This window comes from Lissotriton helveticus, chromosome 1_1 (genome assembly GCF_964261635.1).
Source record: "Lissotriton helveticus chromosome 1_1, aLisHel1.1, whole genome shotgun sequence".
Taxonomy (NCBI): domain Eukaryota; kingdom Metazoa; phylum Chordata; class Amphibia; order Caudata; family Salamandridae; genus Lissotriton; species Lissotriton helveticus.
The window spans coordinates 1,866,889,053-1,866,901,632 of NC_136057.1; the positions used below are offsets into that span (position 1 = coordinate 1,866,889,053).

A 12,580-nucleotide genomic window follows, 5' to 3' on the forward strand; every position below is an offset into this window, starting at 1 on the left:
GTGAGCCAAGAGCCGGATGTGGCATGGCTCTAAGCAGAAGCAGGGAGGCTTGCCATCGAAGGACTAATTGCTAATGGGGAAAATGGTACCTGCCTTTATGTATATCCAAAACATGAGATTATACAGCATCGAGTTAGTGTCATGTGCCGGGAGTTATCCAACACATGGGTTGTCATGTTCCTTCTATAACCTACAGTTCTAAAAAGATTATAGATTTACCATATAAGTAATGTTTGAAAGTGAATCCCAATCTTTATTCAGGGATAAATTCCCTTTAATTGAGTCTGCGTGCGCGAGTTGTATGCGTTTCAGAATTAAATGTAAGAGAAGACAGGCAGTGGTCTGTGCTTTTCTGCCTTGAGACAGGACAGTTTTGATTACTGGGTTTTTTGCCTTGTAAAGGCTACATTAGGGAGCTATTCCTGGCATGTGGTTGGGTTCTGTTTGGGGTTGCCAGTGCCCAAGCATAGACCAAGCAAGACATTTGGCTCAAACTTTGCTTTGAACTCCTACCTGTATGTGTTTTTTTTTTTTTACCTGTCTTTTGCTCCTCTAATCCAAAGCCATTAATGTCAATATTATAAGAGTAGTGGCCAGAGAGGATTTCTGAAAACTCAAATACTGAGGCTTTAAGACTGGTTCTGGATCAGTAGACTATACTTGTGATCCTGAACTCTGCTTGACATGTCACTTATTTTCGAGCTTCAGAATGTGCCTAAAACGGTAAATATCGACTGTTCTATAATACACTGGCCATCATGGCAATTTTAATGATGTGGTGTAAATGGCTTAACCAGCCTCTAGGATGAGGGTGGGTAGGGATAGGTCTCATAGTTCAACTAAAAATTAAGTTTGTAGAGACAAGGTGGCTGGGGAGCTTGAGCGTGCTGCTGTGATGACTGTGTATTTGCTACTCTTGACCAAGAGTATGATGAGAGCTAACCACACTTGATACTCTGAGCACGTTGACCTCTTGCAGTGGCTTTAGTTGTAAAATAATGCTTTTATCTGATGGCTTTTTTTTCTTTCTTAACCTTCACTTGTAGAGTCCATCTGCCTTCGGGTGAATCCCTTATCCAGTATACTCTGCAGGAAAAGGTGAGTTCAGAAGTATTTCAGCTCAGACATTCTCCCTGCAGCACTCAGCCCAGGGTGTGCATGATGAGCACATAGTTCAGCTGATTCTCTATGAAGAACAGTCTTTCGCTCCTAGCTGATGCACCCTTCACTGAAAAGTGCTGCCCCTAATAGCCCAGGTTTGACACTTGTTCAACTCTCACCTTAACTGAGCTTGGTGTCACTGAACCGAGTATCCTGCCAGTCTCAAAGCTATCCATTGGTGTAGACCTGAAACATGCTTTCCATGGGTGCTACTGCTAATTCCATTAACCGAATTAACAATTGTTAGAACACATCAGTCTTTACCATCTCTTAATGCGATCAGCCTCTGACCAGTTTCTGTTGTCTTTTCAGACCATCGTTTGCGACTGGAGAACAGATGAGCCAGGTTAGTAATTGTGCGCTCAGGGTGGGTTTGCATCATTTACTTGTGTATGTAAAGCCGGATGCCAACATGGTTTGGTTCGTTAATAATTTTACGTGTTCAAGCTGTTTCTTGTAGCCAGGGTACTGGATGTATGTGATTGTGCGGGCGCAGCGATTTTCACATAACCATAGATTTGCCACGTGGTCCATCTCCTGCATAATCTGTAACAAATGGTTTCGAAGTCAAACGGTTCAAAAGTTACTAAAAGCAGCAGCATGGTGCTGCAGTGTATGACCATTTGCATATGTTGACTGGTTACCTTTCTGTTATTTCTATATTTCGGTAGTAATGAGGTCTCCCAATGCACAGACAGGGAGTACTAAATAAAGTTAATAATAATCTGTATGATTTGTCCTTCTGCCGCATAATTTCCTATGGCCTGATTATAGCTAGTAGTGACTTACTTTGCTTTTTCTGCCTCCTACATATCGGGTAGGCCAGTACTAATGTCATGGCTTGTTGGCTAGTAGCATTTGTCAAATTGGTATGGCATTTCCAACGCTACAAGAAACCTGCGGTCTTCCTCAGTTCATTGTGTGGCTGCTCTGAGCTTGGAGGATTGATCTATTCAACACCATTATGCAAAGCCTCGTGGCACCCCCTCCCCCTGAATGTTGTAGCAGTCATGGGTAGTTCACAAGCAACCAGTGATGAAACCGATTCTGCCATATGAGTATTGCTGATTATACTCCTACCGTTCCATTTGTCTGAGGTTGCTTGACTCTAGGGTAGCCGGTGGCTTTGTATATATCCACCAGACAACTCCACACTAACCTCTATGTGGACCTTTACTTCAAGGTTTCTCTATCCACCTGAATTGTGTTAAGGAGTGTAATGTGGCAAAAGCTGAAACTTTTGTGCCTGGAAAATGGAAGACTAGGGGCCAGATGTAGGTAAAACTTATTTACCGATTCTTAATTACCGAATTTTACCGATTCGGTAATTAAGAATCGGTAAATAAGAAGTGGGGGTATGTAGGAACATCCAGATGTTCCATTTACCGAATCGTTAAGAATCGGTATTTACCGATTCGGTAAATACCGACCGGTAATGCTCCATTCATTCCTATGGGCTTTGAAGCCCATAGGAATGAATGGGGCATTACCGGTCGGTATTTACCGATTCGGTAAATACCGATTTTGACAAGGGTGCAGGGGGTGTCACTTTGACACCCTCTAGCACCCCCACAAAAGGTTCAGGGGCCATATGGCAGGCATATCTGCCCTAAGGGCAGGTCTGCCTGTCATATGGCACAGGTGTGCATGCACACATGTGCATGCACACCTGAATCGGTATTTTAACATCAAATACAATTTGATGGTAAAATACCGATTTTGTAGGCCTTGTGGGACTCAGAAGAGTCCCACCTACATATCAATTTTACCGATTCTGTAAATATACCGGTCGGTAAATTTACCGACCGGTATATTTACCGAATCGGTAAAATTACCGATTTTCCCTGTTTACCTGCCCCTACATATCAAATGCCAAATACCGGTCGGTAACGGCCGAATTCGGCCGTTACCGACCGGTAAAACCCTACCTACATCTGGCCCTAAGTGCTTTTTTTTTTTTTTTTTTTTTTTTAGGTGGGAACGTCAACTCTGGAAGACTAGATCGTCGGATTTCTGAAGCTTGCCTGTGGAGATCCTTCAGCAGGTGAGAGGAATGTTTTGTTGGTAGTATCCACTTTAAAAACTGGATTTATAGTGATAGTAACTCGAACAATCCATGATCACTCCATGAAATAGACAAGAACTGATTAATCCGAGCTCCTTTGACTTAACTGGGGGTCGAAAGAGCAAGCATCAAGGATCCCTCCCTTTTTTGTGTCAGGACCTTGATCTACCTGTAAAGGTTTAGGTGTGTTAACTGATTCCTGTAGGACGGAGTTGATTAAATAAGGCACTTTAAAATTCGTGACATTAAAACAGGATATTTAATATATGAAATGGTGTGTGCGCTTTGAGAACAAAGAAGAAATATGGTGTGGCAGTGAGTTCCTCCCACACTTAAAAACCCACAGGCAGCACATGCCTCATAAGTAGGAATAATATATTTTGATTCAATCGTTTTATGTACAATCTGAAGATTCTACAACTTTTTTTCTAGCTCAATGGGATCAAAATTAACTAAATCCTCAGCGCTACAATTTGTTGTGCAGTGGCACAACCTTAAATAAGGTTGTTGCCTTTAGTGACCTGCATTGCGTAATTCAGTGGCCCTGTTTATAGGGAAGTCCTACATGGAGGTTAACTAAAGTGCCTTGAATTGCAGCATTTGCAATGAACATGTCTAGTTTGAGAGCAGTCCTCTGTCAATTGTTAGTGCAGAGAGGTGTATGTGGCAGTGAATAGGCCAATATATTTACATTATCATTCTAGCTAGTAGGTGTGGGCTAGGTAGTAAAACTCAGCTAAAAGCAGCCCATGTTACAGAACCATGCAAAGTTTCCCAGGTGCATGTGATGTGCTGCTCTAGTCCAGGGTTTTCCCCTTTGAATTCTGTGAATTCTGTGACTTGAATGCTTATTCCCAGAATTCGAAGGGAAAAACCTGGACTAGAGCACCCCATCGGGCATGGACCTAGGAATCCTTGCTGCGGTTTACATGTAAGTAAGTAGAAACTAAGAATTGCTGTATACTGATTTCCACTAAAGGTTTGTTCCCACTCACTGCACTCAGCCTCACAAGTCTTATCTTCATAGACTTCGACCACTTTCTATAAACCTATTGAAAAACTGTCCGGGTGTTGCCGTACTCTACTACCTCGCAGAAGCAAGTATGTCAGTTCTTTGGATAGGATAGCAGTGACTGCAAGAGAAATATTGAAGCGGGACATTTGAGAGATTCAAAGACCGTACGGCTTAGGGTCTCTTTTCTGTTCAGCTGCCTTCAATTTGACTGTCTTGATAGAAAACGACCAGCATAGGTAAGTAAAATACTACAATCACTTTAGAATTCTCGAGATTCCAGTCCATGGAAATTGTCTTCCACAAGCACCCGTAGACAATATTTTTTTAAATCTTGTATTTTCAGTTATATGACCACTGAAAGCCCTGATTTTATATTAAAAACAGCTTTAGACTATACCATTTCCCGCTGAAAGGCAATATTTCTCATTGTGTTGCCATACCTGGCTTGTCGCGCAGTTTGGTGCTTACTGTCCCTCCTTTTTACTGTAATAGCAGATGTTTCATCACTCAGGCTAATGTGCTAAATAGGTAAATACATATGGTTCCAAAGGTGAGGTCGGTTGCATTGCAAATGCTTGTTTGGTTTTCATTTTAGCCAATCGCGCACTGCCTTAAGCTTTTATCTTAACACAAAGTACTGGTACAATTATAATGTGGCTTAAGTTTGGCGCTTCAATGTCTGTTCACCTTGTAACATATTCAATGTTTTGTTTTTCTCTTTACTGCTCTGACTTGAGCATTTTCACACTCCCTGTTTAACTTTTAAGTCTTGTAATCTACAGTCTGGCTCTGTGCTGCTTATGATGACTATTAAACAAATGGGAATCTCTCAGAAAAAGGATGAGGGTTACACTTGTAGCTGAAATTGCACAGGGCTGACTGGTGTGAACATGTACCCGTAGATATTTGCTCACTAAAATACCACTTGAATTTTTGCAGGGCCACACTTGGTAACTGCTCCAGGTCTGAGGTGACCGAGAATAATCTGGTTAAAATTCCAGTGGCCTGCTGGCAGTGGCATAACGAAACTTGAGGGCCCCCCCCTGCAAAGCACATGGAGGGGGACCCCCCGGCGGCCCGGCCCACCACCTACTACTTTGCCCCACCACCCAGAAATCTAGTATATTTTGATTTGAAACCTCAAACATTTAAATGAAATGCCTCTATAGTGTCAGAAAAAACACCTGGGGCACACAGTGTTGTGCTAGAAGACAGGACATTGTCATATTAGAACCAAATTGTAAACACACTAAACAAAAAGTAGACTTTTCCTGTCCAAGCTACCAGGAATTGGAATATCAACATCAGAAAGGCCCTATCCTGAAAGGACCTGAAGATTCGCCTTTTCAAGAACACTACACTGCTTAACAATAGAAATCACCATTGTAAGATTCTGCTTTTTGTGGATGATAATGAATCTTATCCCTGCATTCTTGACAATGTAATTATTATTAGCTTATAAAGTGCACTGAAACATAAACTGTATCCTGGTTCTGAGAAGCTGCAGATTCAAATTACAATTAGATAAGTGTACCAGTTCAGGCATGTTGTTTATAAAGCCAGGTTTATAAGCTTTACTACCACAACCGCTGTGTATCTTCTGCAAAGCTGGGCAACGTGTTCCAATGTTGAACAGCTTTAAAAAAAAATTTTTTTATTAAAACGAAGAAACAAACAACATACAAGGCAAAAAACAGCAGTGTACATGGACATTTTCTCACAGAGGAGGACACCTAGGCACGATATTACACAGTAGATCATTAGCACATGGAGTGGGGGCAGCGGGGAAACAAATTAGCAATAACATAAAGAACGCGATATATGGAATGTCGGATCAGGGGGACATCGGGGTTCTCCACGAATGGAGGTGTACATATATTTCCACGGTATGCGTTCCATTGGCTCCAAATGCTGTTCCATTTCCTAGGTTTGCCCCGCGCCACATAGTTTTCTCCCTGAACATACACCAATCCATATTCTCCTTCCATACCGATAACGTGGGCGGCCGCTGGGAGCCCCACAACAGCGCAATATCTCTCTTGGCGATCATATTCCCAAGGGTCTCCCACTGCGTCTGCGCCACACCATAATCCTTCGGCTCCCACACATTTAACAGACAGCGTCTGGCCTCGGGCAACAACACCACTCCCGTGACCCTTCCCATCAAGGCATGCACACGATTCCAGAACGTCACCACCTCCGGACACTCCCAGATTATATGAAGGAAAGTTCCAAGCATCCCACAACCACGCTTACATAACCCATCAGGGGAATAACCCATACGAATCAAGTGCGGACCAGTAACATATACACGATGTATGATTTTGAGCTGAACGAATCTGAGACTGGCAGGAATCACAACTTCTTTAGGCGAGGATAATTCAGCTTGCAAATCCTCGTAGTCCAGCTCCAAACCATCGCTGGTCCAAACCTCCCTGAGACGCACCAGCAGATCCACCCGGGTATTGATCAACTTCTTATAAATGAAGGAAATGGTACTGTCGGGCACATGGCCGTCAAGGACCCGATCTTCAAGGGGGGAGGACTCTGGGACGACGGTACCCGCAGGGAGAACCGAATTTAAAGCATCTTGAATCTGTGCGTACCGGAAGAATTCCCTGTCACTCAACTCATATTCTATCTTTAATACTGCAAAGGTCTTGATTTTGCCATTGACCCAAAGATCGCCCACGCTGCTGATACCAATCATATCCCATTTTTCAAACCGTTTCGTTTTCCAGAGACATCCCAACCTTTCAGAAGCATACAACGGGGTCGCACGAGTCAGTTGATCTCTCCATCCCACCGGCTCATTCGCATCATGCCACACTCGCACGGCGATCTTGGTGGGTCCAGATAAATCCTTGCCCGCCATCTTGGAATAAAGCGCCCTTCTGTAATCCCCACCCGGTAGCAAATATTTATCCATCTCAAATGCCGGGTTAGGAGCTGGAGCGTACGTTGCATGATTGATCGCACTCAGCTGCGAGGCCCAATAATAGCGCCTGATATCCGGCAGCGCTATACCCCCGTCATACCAGGGAAGAGTGAGTTTAGCGAGGGCAATATGCGAACGTCCATCCCATATTAACCGTCTCTGCAGGCTCTCCACCTCTCGAAAGTAACTCGCCGGAATAATATCGAACGTATTCTGAAGTGCGTACAAGAACCGCGGCAAGGACATCATTTTAAAAATGGCTGCACGCCCGAGCGGTGATGGAGGCAACCCGTGCCAGCGCACAACATCAAGTCTCAATCTCTGAAGAGGAGGGAGCAGATTACGTTCATATCGGGCCACGGGGTCCAAAGATATAAAAACCCCCAAGTACTTAACGCCTGTCAGAGCGACCTGAATGGGGCACCTACGAGGCAAGGGAGGGTGGCCGCCCGAGAGCAGGTATACACAGGATTTAGCCCAGTTGATCACAAGGCCCGAGTTCCTCCCAAACGAAGTAAGCACGTCAAACAAAACATTCAGAGATTTTCGAGGGGACGTAAGGTACAACAAGATATCATCCACGTAGAGCGAGACGCAATCCTCAAATTCGGGGACAACTGGATCCCCTTAATCGAGGGCTCCCAGCGCAACCAGGCGGCCAGGGGCTCAAGGGCAAGAGCGAAGAGCAGTGGTGACAACGGGCAGCCCTGCCGAGTGCCCCTCCCGAGTACAAAGGATACACGACCATTCACGACCACCTGCGCCAGCGGCTCCTCATACAAAAGTTTCACCCAGCCAATGAACCCGGGGCCGAAACCAAATTTCACAAGAGCGGCCCAGAGATAAGGCCACTCTAGCGTATCGAAGGCCATCGTAGCATCCAAGGAAGCCAAGATGGCCGGCTCGCGAAAAGACGCCGCCCTCGCGAAAACGCCGTGCAAGCGCCGCTGGTTGAGCGCCGTGTTACAGTGTGGGAGAAAACCGGACTGATCCGGATGGATTAAGTCACTGATAACAGATGTCAGGCGGTTAGCCAACAATTTGGCAAGAATTTTCGGTTCAGCATTTAGAAGCGAGATTGGTCTATAAGATGAACAACGATCCCGTGGCTTCCCCTCCTTATGAATCACCACGATAGTAGCAAGACGCTGGTCACGAGGAAGGGAGCCAATGTCTCGGACTCTAGAAACATATCGCGAAGATACGGAGCCATCTTGTCCGGACACAATTTATACAACAATGGGCAGACCATTGGGACCCATAGCCCTGCCAGAACGCACTGAACGAATGGCAGTAGCCACCTCATCCGCCGAGAGCGCCGCGTCCATTAGGTCTCTGTCAGCCTCAGACAGGCAGGGCAGTGTAATATCGCGGAGCAACAAATGAGAATCTTCCTCCGGCATATCGGAGACCGGAGAATACACCGTTCGGAAGTGCTCCACAAAGCAGTCAACAATTTCAGCCGGGTCAGTCACACACACTCCGTCAAGGTTCTCAATCACAGGCACTACACGACTCGCCCTTTCTTTCTTGTCCAGCCACGCAATCAATTTACCCGCCTTATCCCCAACATCATACAGTCTGCCCTGCTGTTCTCTGCTCATGACTTTCGCAGGGTCAGTAACCAGGGTCCTATAATCTAATTGTTTGAGGCTGAGGGAATGAAGCTTGGCACGGGACACCCCGAGTTCCAAGTCCCTCTCCAGCTCGGCTATCTCCGCCTCCAAACGGACCACCTTCGTGCTTACTTTTCTTGGCATTAGCGATTAGGGATAAAGCCTGTCCATGTATCAGTCTTAAAAGCTTCCCACAACGATACAGCAGAGGACACAGACCCCACATTTTCAACAAAATAATGATCGAGGGATTTCATCAACTCAGCACGGGTCTTGGGATTGCGAAGATACCAGGGGTTTATTGGGGCTACTCGTCCCTCACTACTCATAGCAGTATCCATACTAAGCCACACTGGGAAATGATCGGATATGCCCCGGGCGAGGTTTCCCACCTCCCTGATAGAGGAGGCCAGTGCCGCCGGCACCAGGACATAGTAGAGTCTAGACAGACTGCCATGGGCTCCAGAGTGGAAAGTGTATTGCACCTGCCCGGGTGTAGCAACCTCCAACAGTCTACCAGACCCAGGGTCTCCAAGAACCCACTCAACCAGGATTGAGACTTGATAAGATCTCTGGGGGGGTAGCGATCCACATTACCGGAGACAACCGAGTTGAAGTCTCCACCCATCACCAAGATGCCCTCTGGGAGCCCCAGTACTACACGCCCAAGATCCGCAAAAGTCGAAGTCTGTAGACCCGGCGGGATATATACAGCAACAAATGAGACAGTCCTCCCCTCCCATCTACCAGAGAGAGCAGCATAGCGCCCCCTATCGTCAAGAATCACATCATCTATTGCCAAAGGGAGAGAGGACCTGACGAGGATACCCACACCCCTAGAACCAGAGGTCAATTCAGAGTGTGCCACAAGACGATACCCTTGCCGATTCATGGCGTGGCACGTGTTCCCAACCAGATGCGTTTCCTGCAATAATACAATATCGGGGGAGAGGCGCCGCAGCAACTGTAACACGACAACCTGTTTTATCCTATCCTCCAATCCATTGACATTCCAACACATCAGTTTCAACCCACTACCCCCCATCCCGGAAAGAAGTGCTAGATCCACCCCATAACGAACACAATGACCAGATCAATAAGAGAAACAATACGTTGCCTTGAAAGAAACTTACAAACGCCCAGAATCCCCCCTCCACCCCCCAACTAGAACCCGTTACCACACCCCCCCCACCCTGCACCCCTGCGTTAGACTCAAAAGCCACCCCAACTTGCAGTGTGCCTGTCGCCCTATCATTAAACTAGTCTACAAAAAGAAACCCCGGAGGAGGAAAGAGTCCCACTCCCCCCCGCTACCCTCGGGTATACAGCAATAGAACACAGTAGTAGAAGTATCGAACCCAGCTGAATGATATGTGAAGTGTTCAGAAATCAGGAATCATAAGGTCACTCTTGTTCCGATACACCGCCCTCTGCTCCACCCGGATGCCCGGTTGAGTCATTCTGTTTGGGAAGGGTATCCAGCCAGTCACTAACTCAGTCGGGACGATCAAACAAGAAAGTCCGGCCTTCATATTAGACACGCAGCCTGGTTGGAAATAGCATTGCATATTTCAGTCCTAAGTCTCTCAATCTTCGCTTCACTCCCTGAAACCCCATCCTTTGCTTCTGAACAAGCTGGTTGAAGTCCGGGTAGAAACTCACCGTCGTGTTCTCGAATTTTACGGGGCACTCACTCACGAGGCCTGCAGGATAATGTCTCTGTCTCTGAAATTGAAGATAATGGCGATGATGGGTCTCGGAGAGGCACCCGACTTCCGCCTGCCACTCGATGGGCACGCTCAACGGCAAAGAATTTACTCAGGCCTGTAGGGGTGAGGTGATTCAAGACGAGGCCCTCCACAAGGAGATCCGTTGCCAAAGTACCAGAATTTTCAGGGACCCCAATGAGGCGTATGTTGCGTCGGACCCTATTTTCAAAATCCTTCAGTCGATGGGCCATAAGATCGTTGGAGGATCGCAAGTTTCCAACTTCTGTCTGCAGATCAGACACATCGGTCGTGAGGCTAGAAGTCTTTAGATCTAGAGACTTGACCCGTTCATTGGTCTTCGATAAATCAGCTCTAATCAAAGTAACATCAACGGCTACAGTGTCAATTTTGAGAGCGAGAGCCTCGTATTGCTGACCAATGGAGGCCTTCATGGTGGCAATGGCGCCCATAACATCCTGCAGGGTCAATTCGGTCGACGCAGTCGGTTCGTCCTTGGGGTCCTCCGAAACTCGGCTGGTGCCACCGGGGGACCCCTTGGGTTGGGTATAGCGATCCATGACGTTGGTTTGGATCGGTCCCCCACGTACAGGCGTTTTAGTCTTCCGCTTCTCGTTGTCAGGCCTGGCAGTCATTCCGAATGGCGAGCCCCGAAGGGGCCCGTGAGACCTGGTGAAAATGGCCGCTCACCACCAGACCACCGACGATCACAAAAGTGGGCCGCAGGGGCAAAGGCCGCAACTCAGCCCAACACCCAAGCACTCACGACCGTTGGCATACCATAGGGAAGCAGAGTTAGGCTAGACCTCAGTGGGCGCGCGAAGCAATCACGCAGTCAGATGAGGCCAGAGGTCCAAGAACGAAACCGAAAGTCAACTCAGGGCAACAGGGGTAGCCCCTCAGGCCGTTGTTGTTTCATCTACTTCCCGGCGTCTTGGTGTGCCAGCCCCCGGTGTTGCCGTAGGGCAGGCCTCAAAAACTCTGATCGGCTTATCTGCGGTTCCCGAAGTCCAAATGAAATTTTGAAAACAGCTACGGTGTCAGCTGAGGTTCCTCTTCAAGAACCCGTCATCAAAGTCAGGCTATCTTTCAGGATATATGCGGAGGGCGGCGAGGAACTCTGGAGCCCTGTGCTCACGCGGCCATCTCGGATGCGCGCGTAGCTCCTCCCTGTTGAACAGCTTTTAATGAGGAGTTGCCTCCCAACTAAATTGCCGAACGTACGGTTCTGGCTGGAATAAAAAACATCATCTTATTTTGTGTGTAACTCGGGCCCTTACCATGTAGAGCCCAATGGGCCAAATACAAAGATTTGAAACTGACCCGCTTGACAATCAATAACCAATTACGACAATCCCATCCTAGGGAATCCGAAGGCATCCTCTGCCATTTTAAGGCTAGTTTCGCAGCCACATTCTGAATGAGCTATAAGCCCTTTAATATGCCTACTGCATATCCTAAGAATAAGAAATTGCCATTATCCATATGGTTCACAATTAATACCTAGACAACCACAGGCCAAGCTTGAGAAGGAAAGAGTGGTTTAGCATTCAAATGCTCCCTAGCTAAGTCTGTGCTATGTGAATATACATATGCACAGACCCTGCCATACCTAAGCAGTCAAAAGTACCCCACTTGGTGGTTTGAGACCTGTCCAGAGATTTACCAAAGTCTCACCTGATCATTATGTCCAGAACAGAGACTGGTCAGTTTCCCAGTTCATTACCACTAAATGCGTCACAGATTTGGGCGCCCGTAACAAAGAAAGTGACCTGCTTGCCTCCTCTGCCAATCCCAAACTATTACAAATGCCTGTGAATCTCCAACCTGTGCATCCCTGAATAGTTAAGCGTCCTGTAAGCATATAATGTCATTCTCCATTACATAGGGGCCTGTGAGCTCCATATAAGGATAATAAATAACACTATTAAAGTCTTCAAATTGTATATCTGCCTTTTCTGACCAGGTTTAGAGATATGAAGAATTTCATCTGGCAGTCCAGAGATTTGTGAGCTTTTAACTCTATTCTGGAGAGAACTGAACATCCATTTAGCAACT

General features: G+C 46.6%; 1 protein-coding gene, 3 non-coding genes and 1 pseudogene across 4 annotated transcripts in view; all 5 read left to right on the plus strand.

The window, feature by feature from the left end:
* Positions 1-561: 561 nt before the first annotated feature.
* LOC144781139 (small nucleolar RNA SNORD75) lies at positions 562-629 on the plus strand. Its single transcript, XR_013600889.1, has one exon. It is a non-coding gene; the product is annotated as a small nucleolar RNA SNORD75 (small nucleolar RNA).
* A 73-nt stretch (positions 630-702) lies between these two features.
* Positions 703-12,580, plus strand: part of LOC144754265 (uncharacterized) — a 68,473-nt gene continuing 56,595 nt past the window's right edge. Inside the window, exons 1-4 of the mRNA XM_078641916.1 lie at positions 703-723; positions 1,047-1,098; positions 1,474-1,507; positions 3,136-3,205. Coding sequence (XP_078498042.1) covers positions 710-723; positions 1,047-1,098; positions 1,474-1,507; positions 3,136-3,205 — 170 coding nt within the window. The 5' untranslated portion in view covers positions 703-709. The remainder of the gene's footprint in view (positions 724-1,046; positions 1,099-1,473; positions 1,508-3,135; positions 3,206-12,580) is intronic.
* LOC144780957 (small nucleolar RNA snR60/Z15/Z230/Z193/J17) lies at positions 1,150-1,225 on the plus strand (annotated as a pseudogene).
* LOC144780877 (small nucleolar RNA SNORD47) lies at positions 2,189-2,261 on the plus strand. Its single transcript, XR_013600825.1, has one exon. It is a non-coding gene; the product is annotated as a small nucleolar RNA SNORD47 (small nucleolar RNA).
* LOC144780743 (small nucleolar RNA SNORD79) lies at positions 5,034-5,111 on the plus strand. Its single transcript, XR_013600767.1, has one exon. It is a non-coding gene; the product is annotated as a small nucleolar RNA SNORD79 (small nucleolar RNA).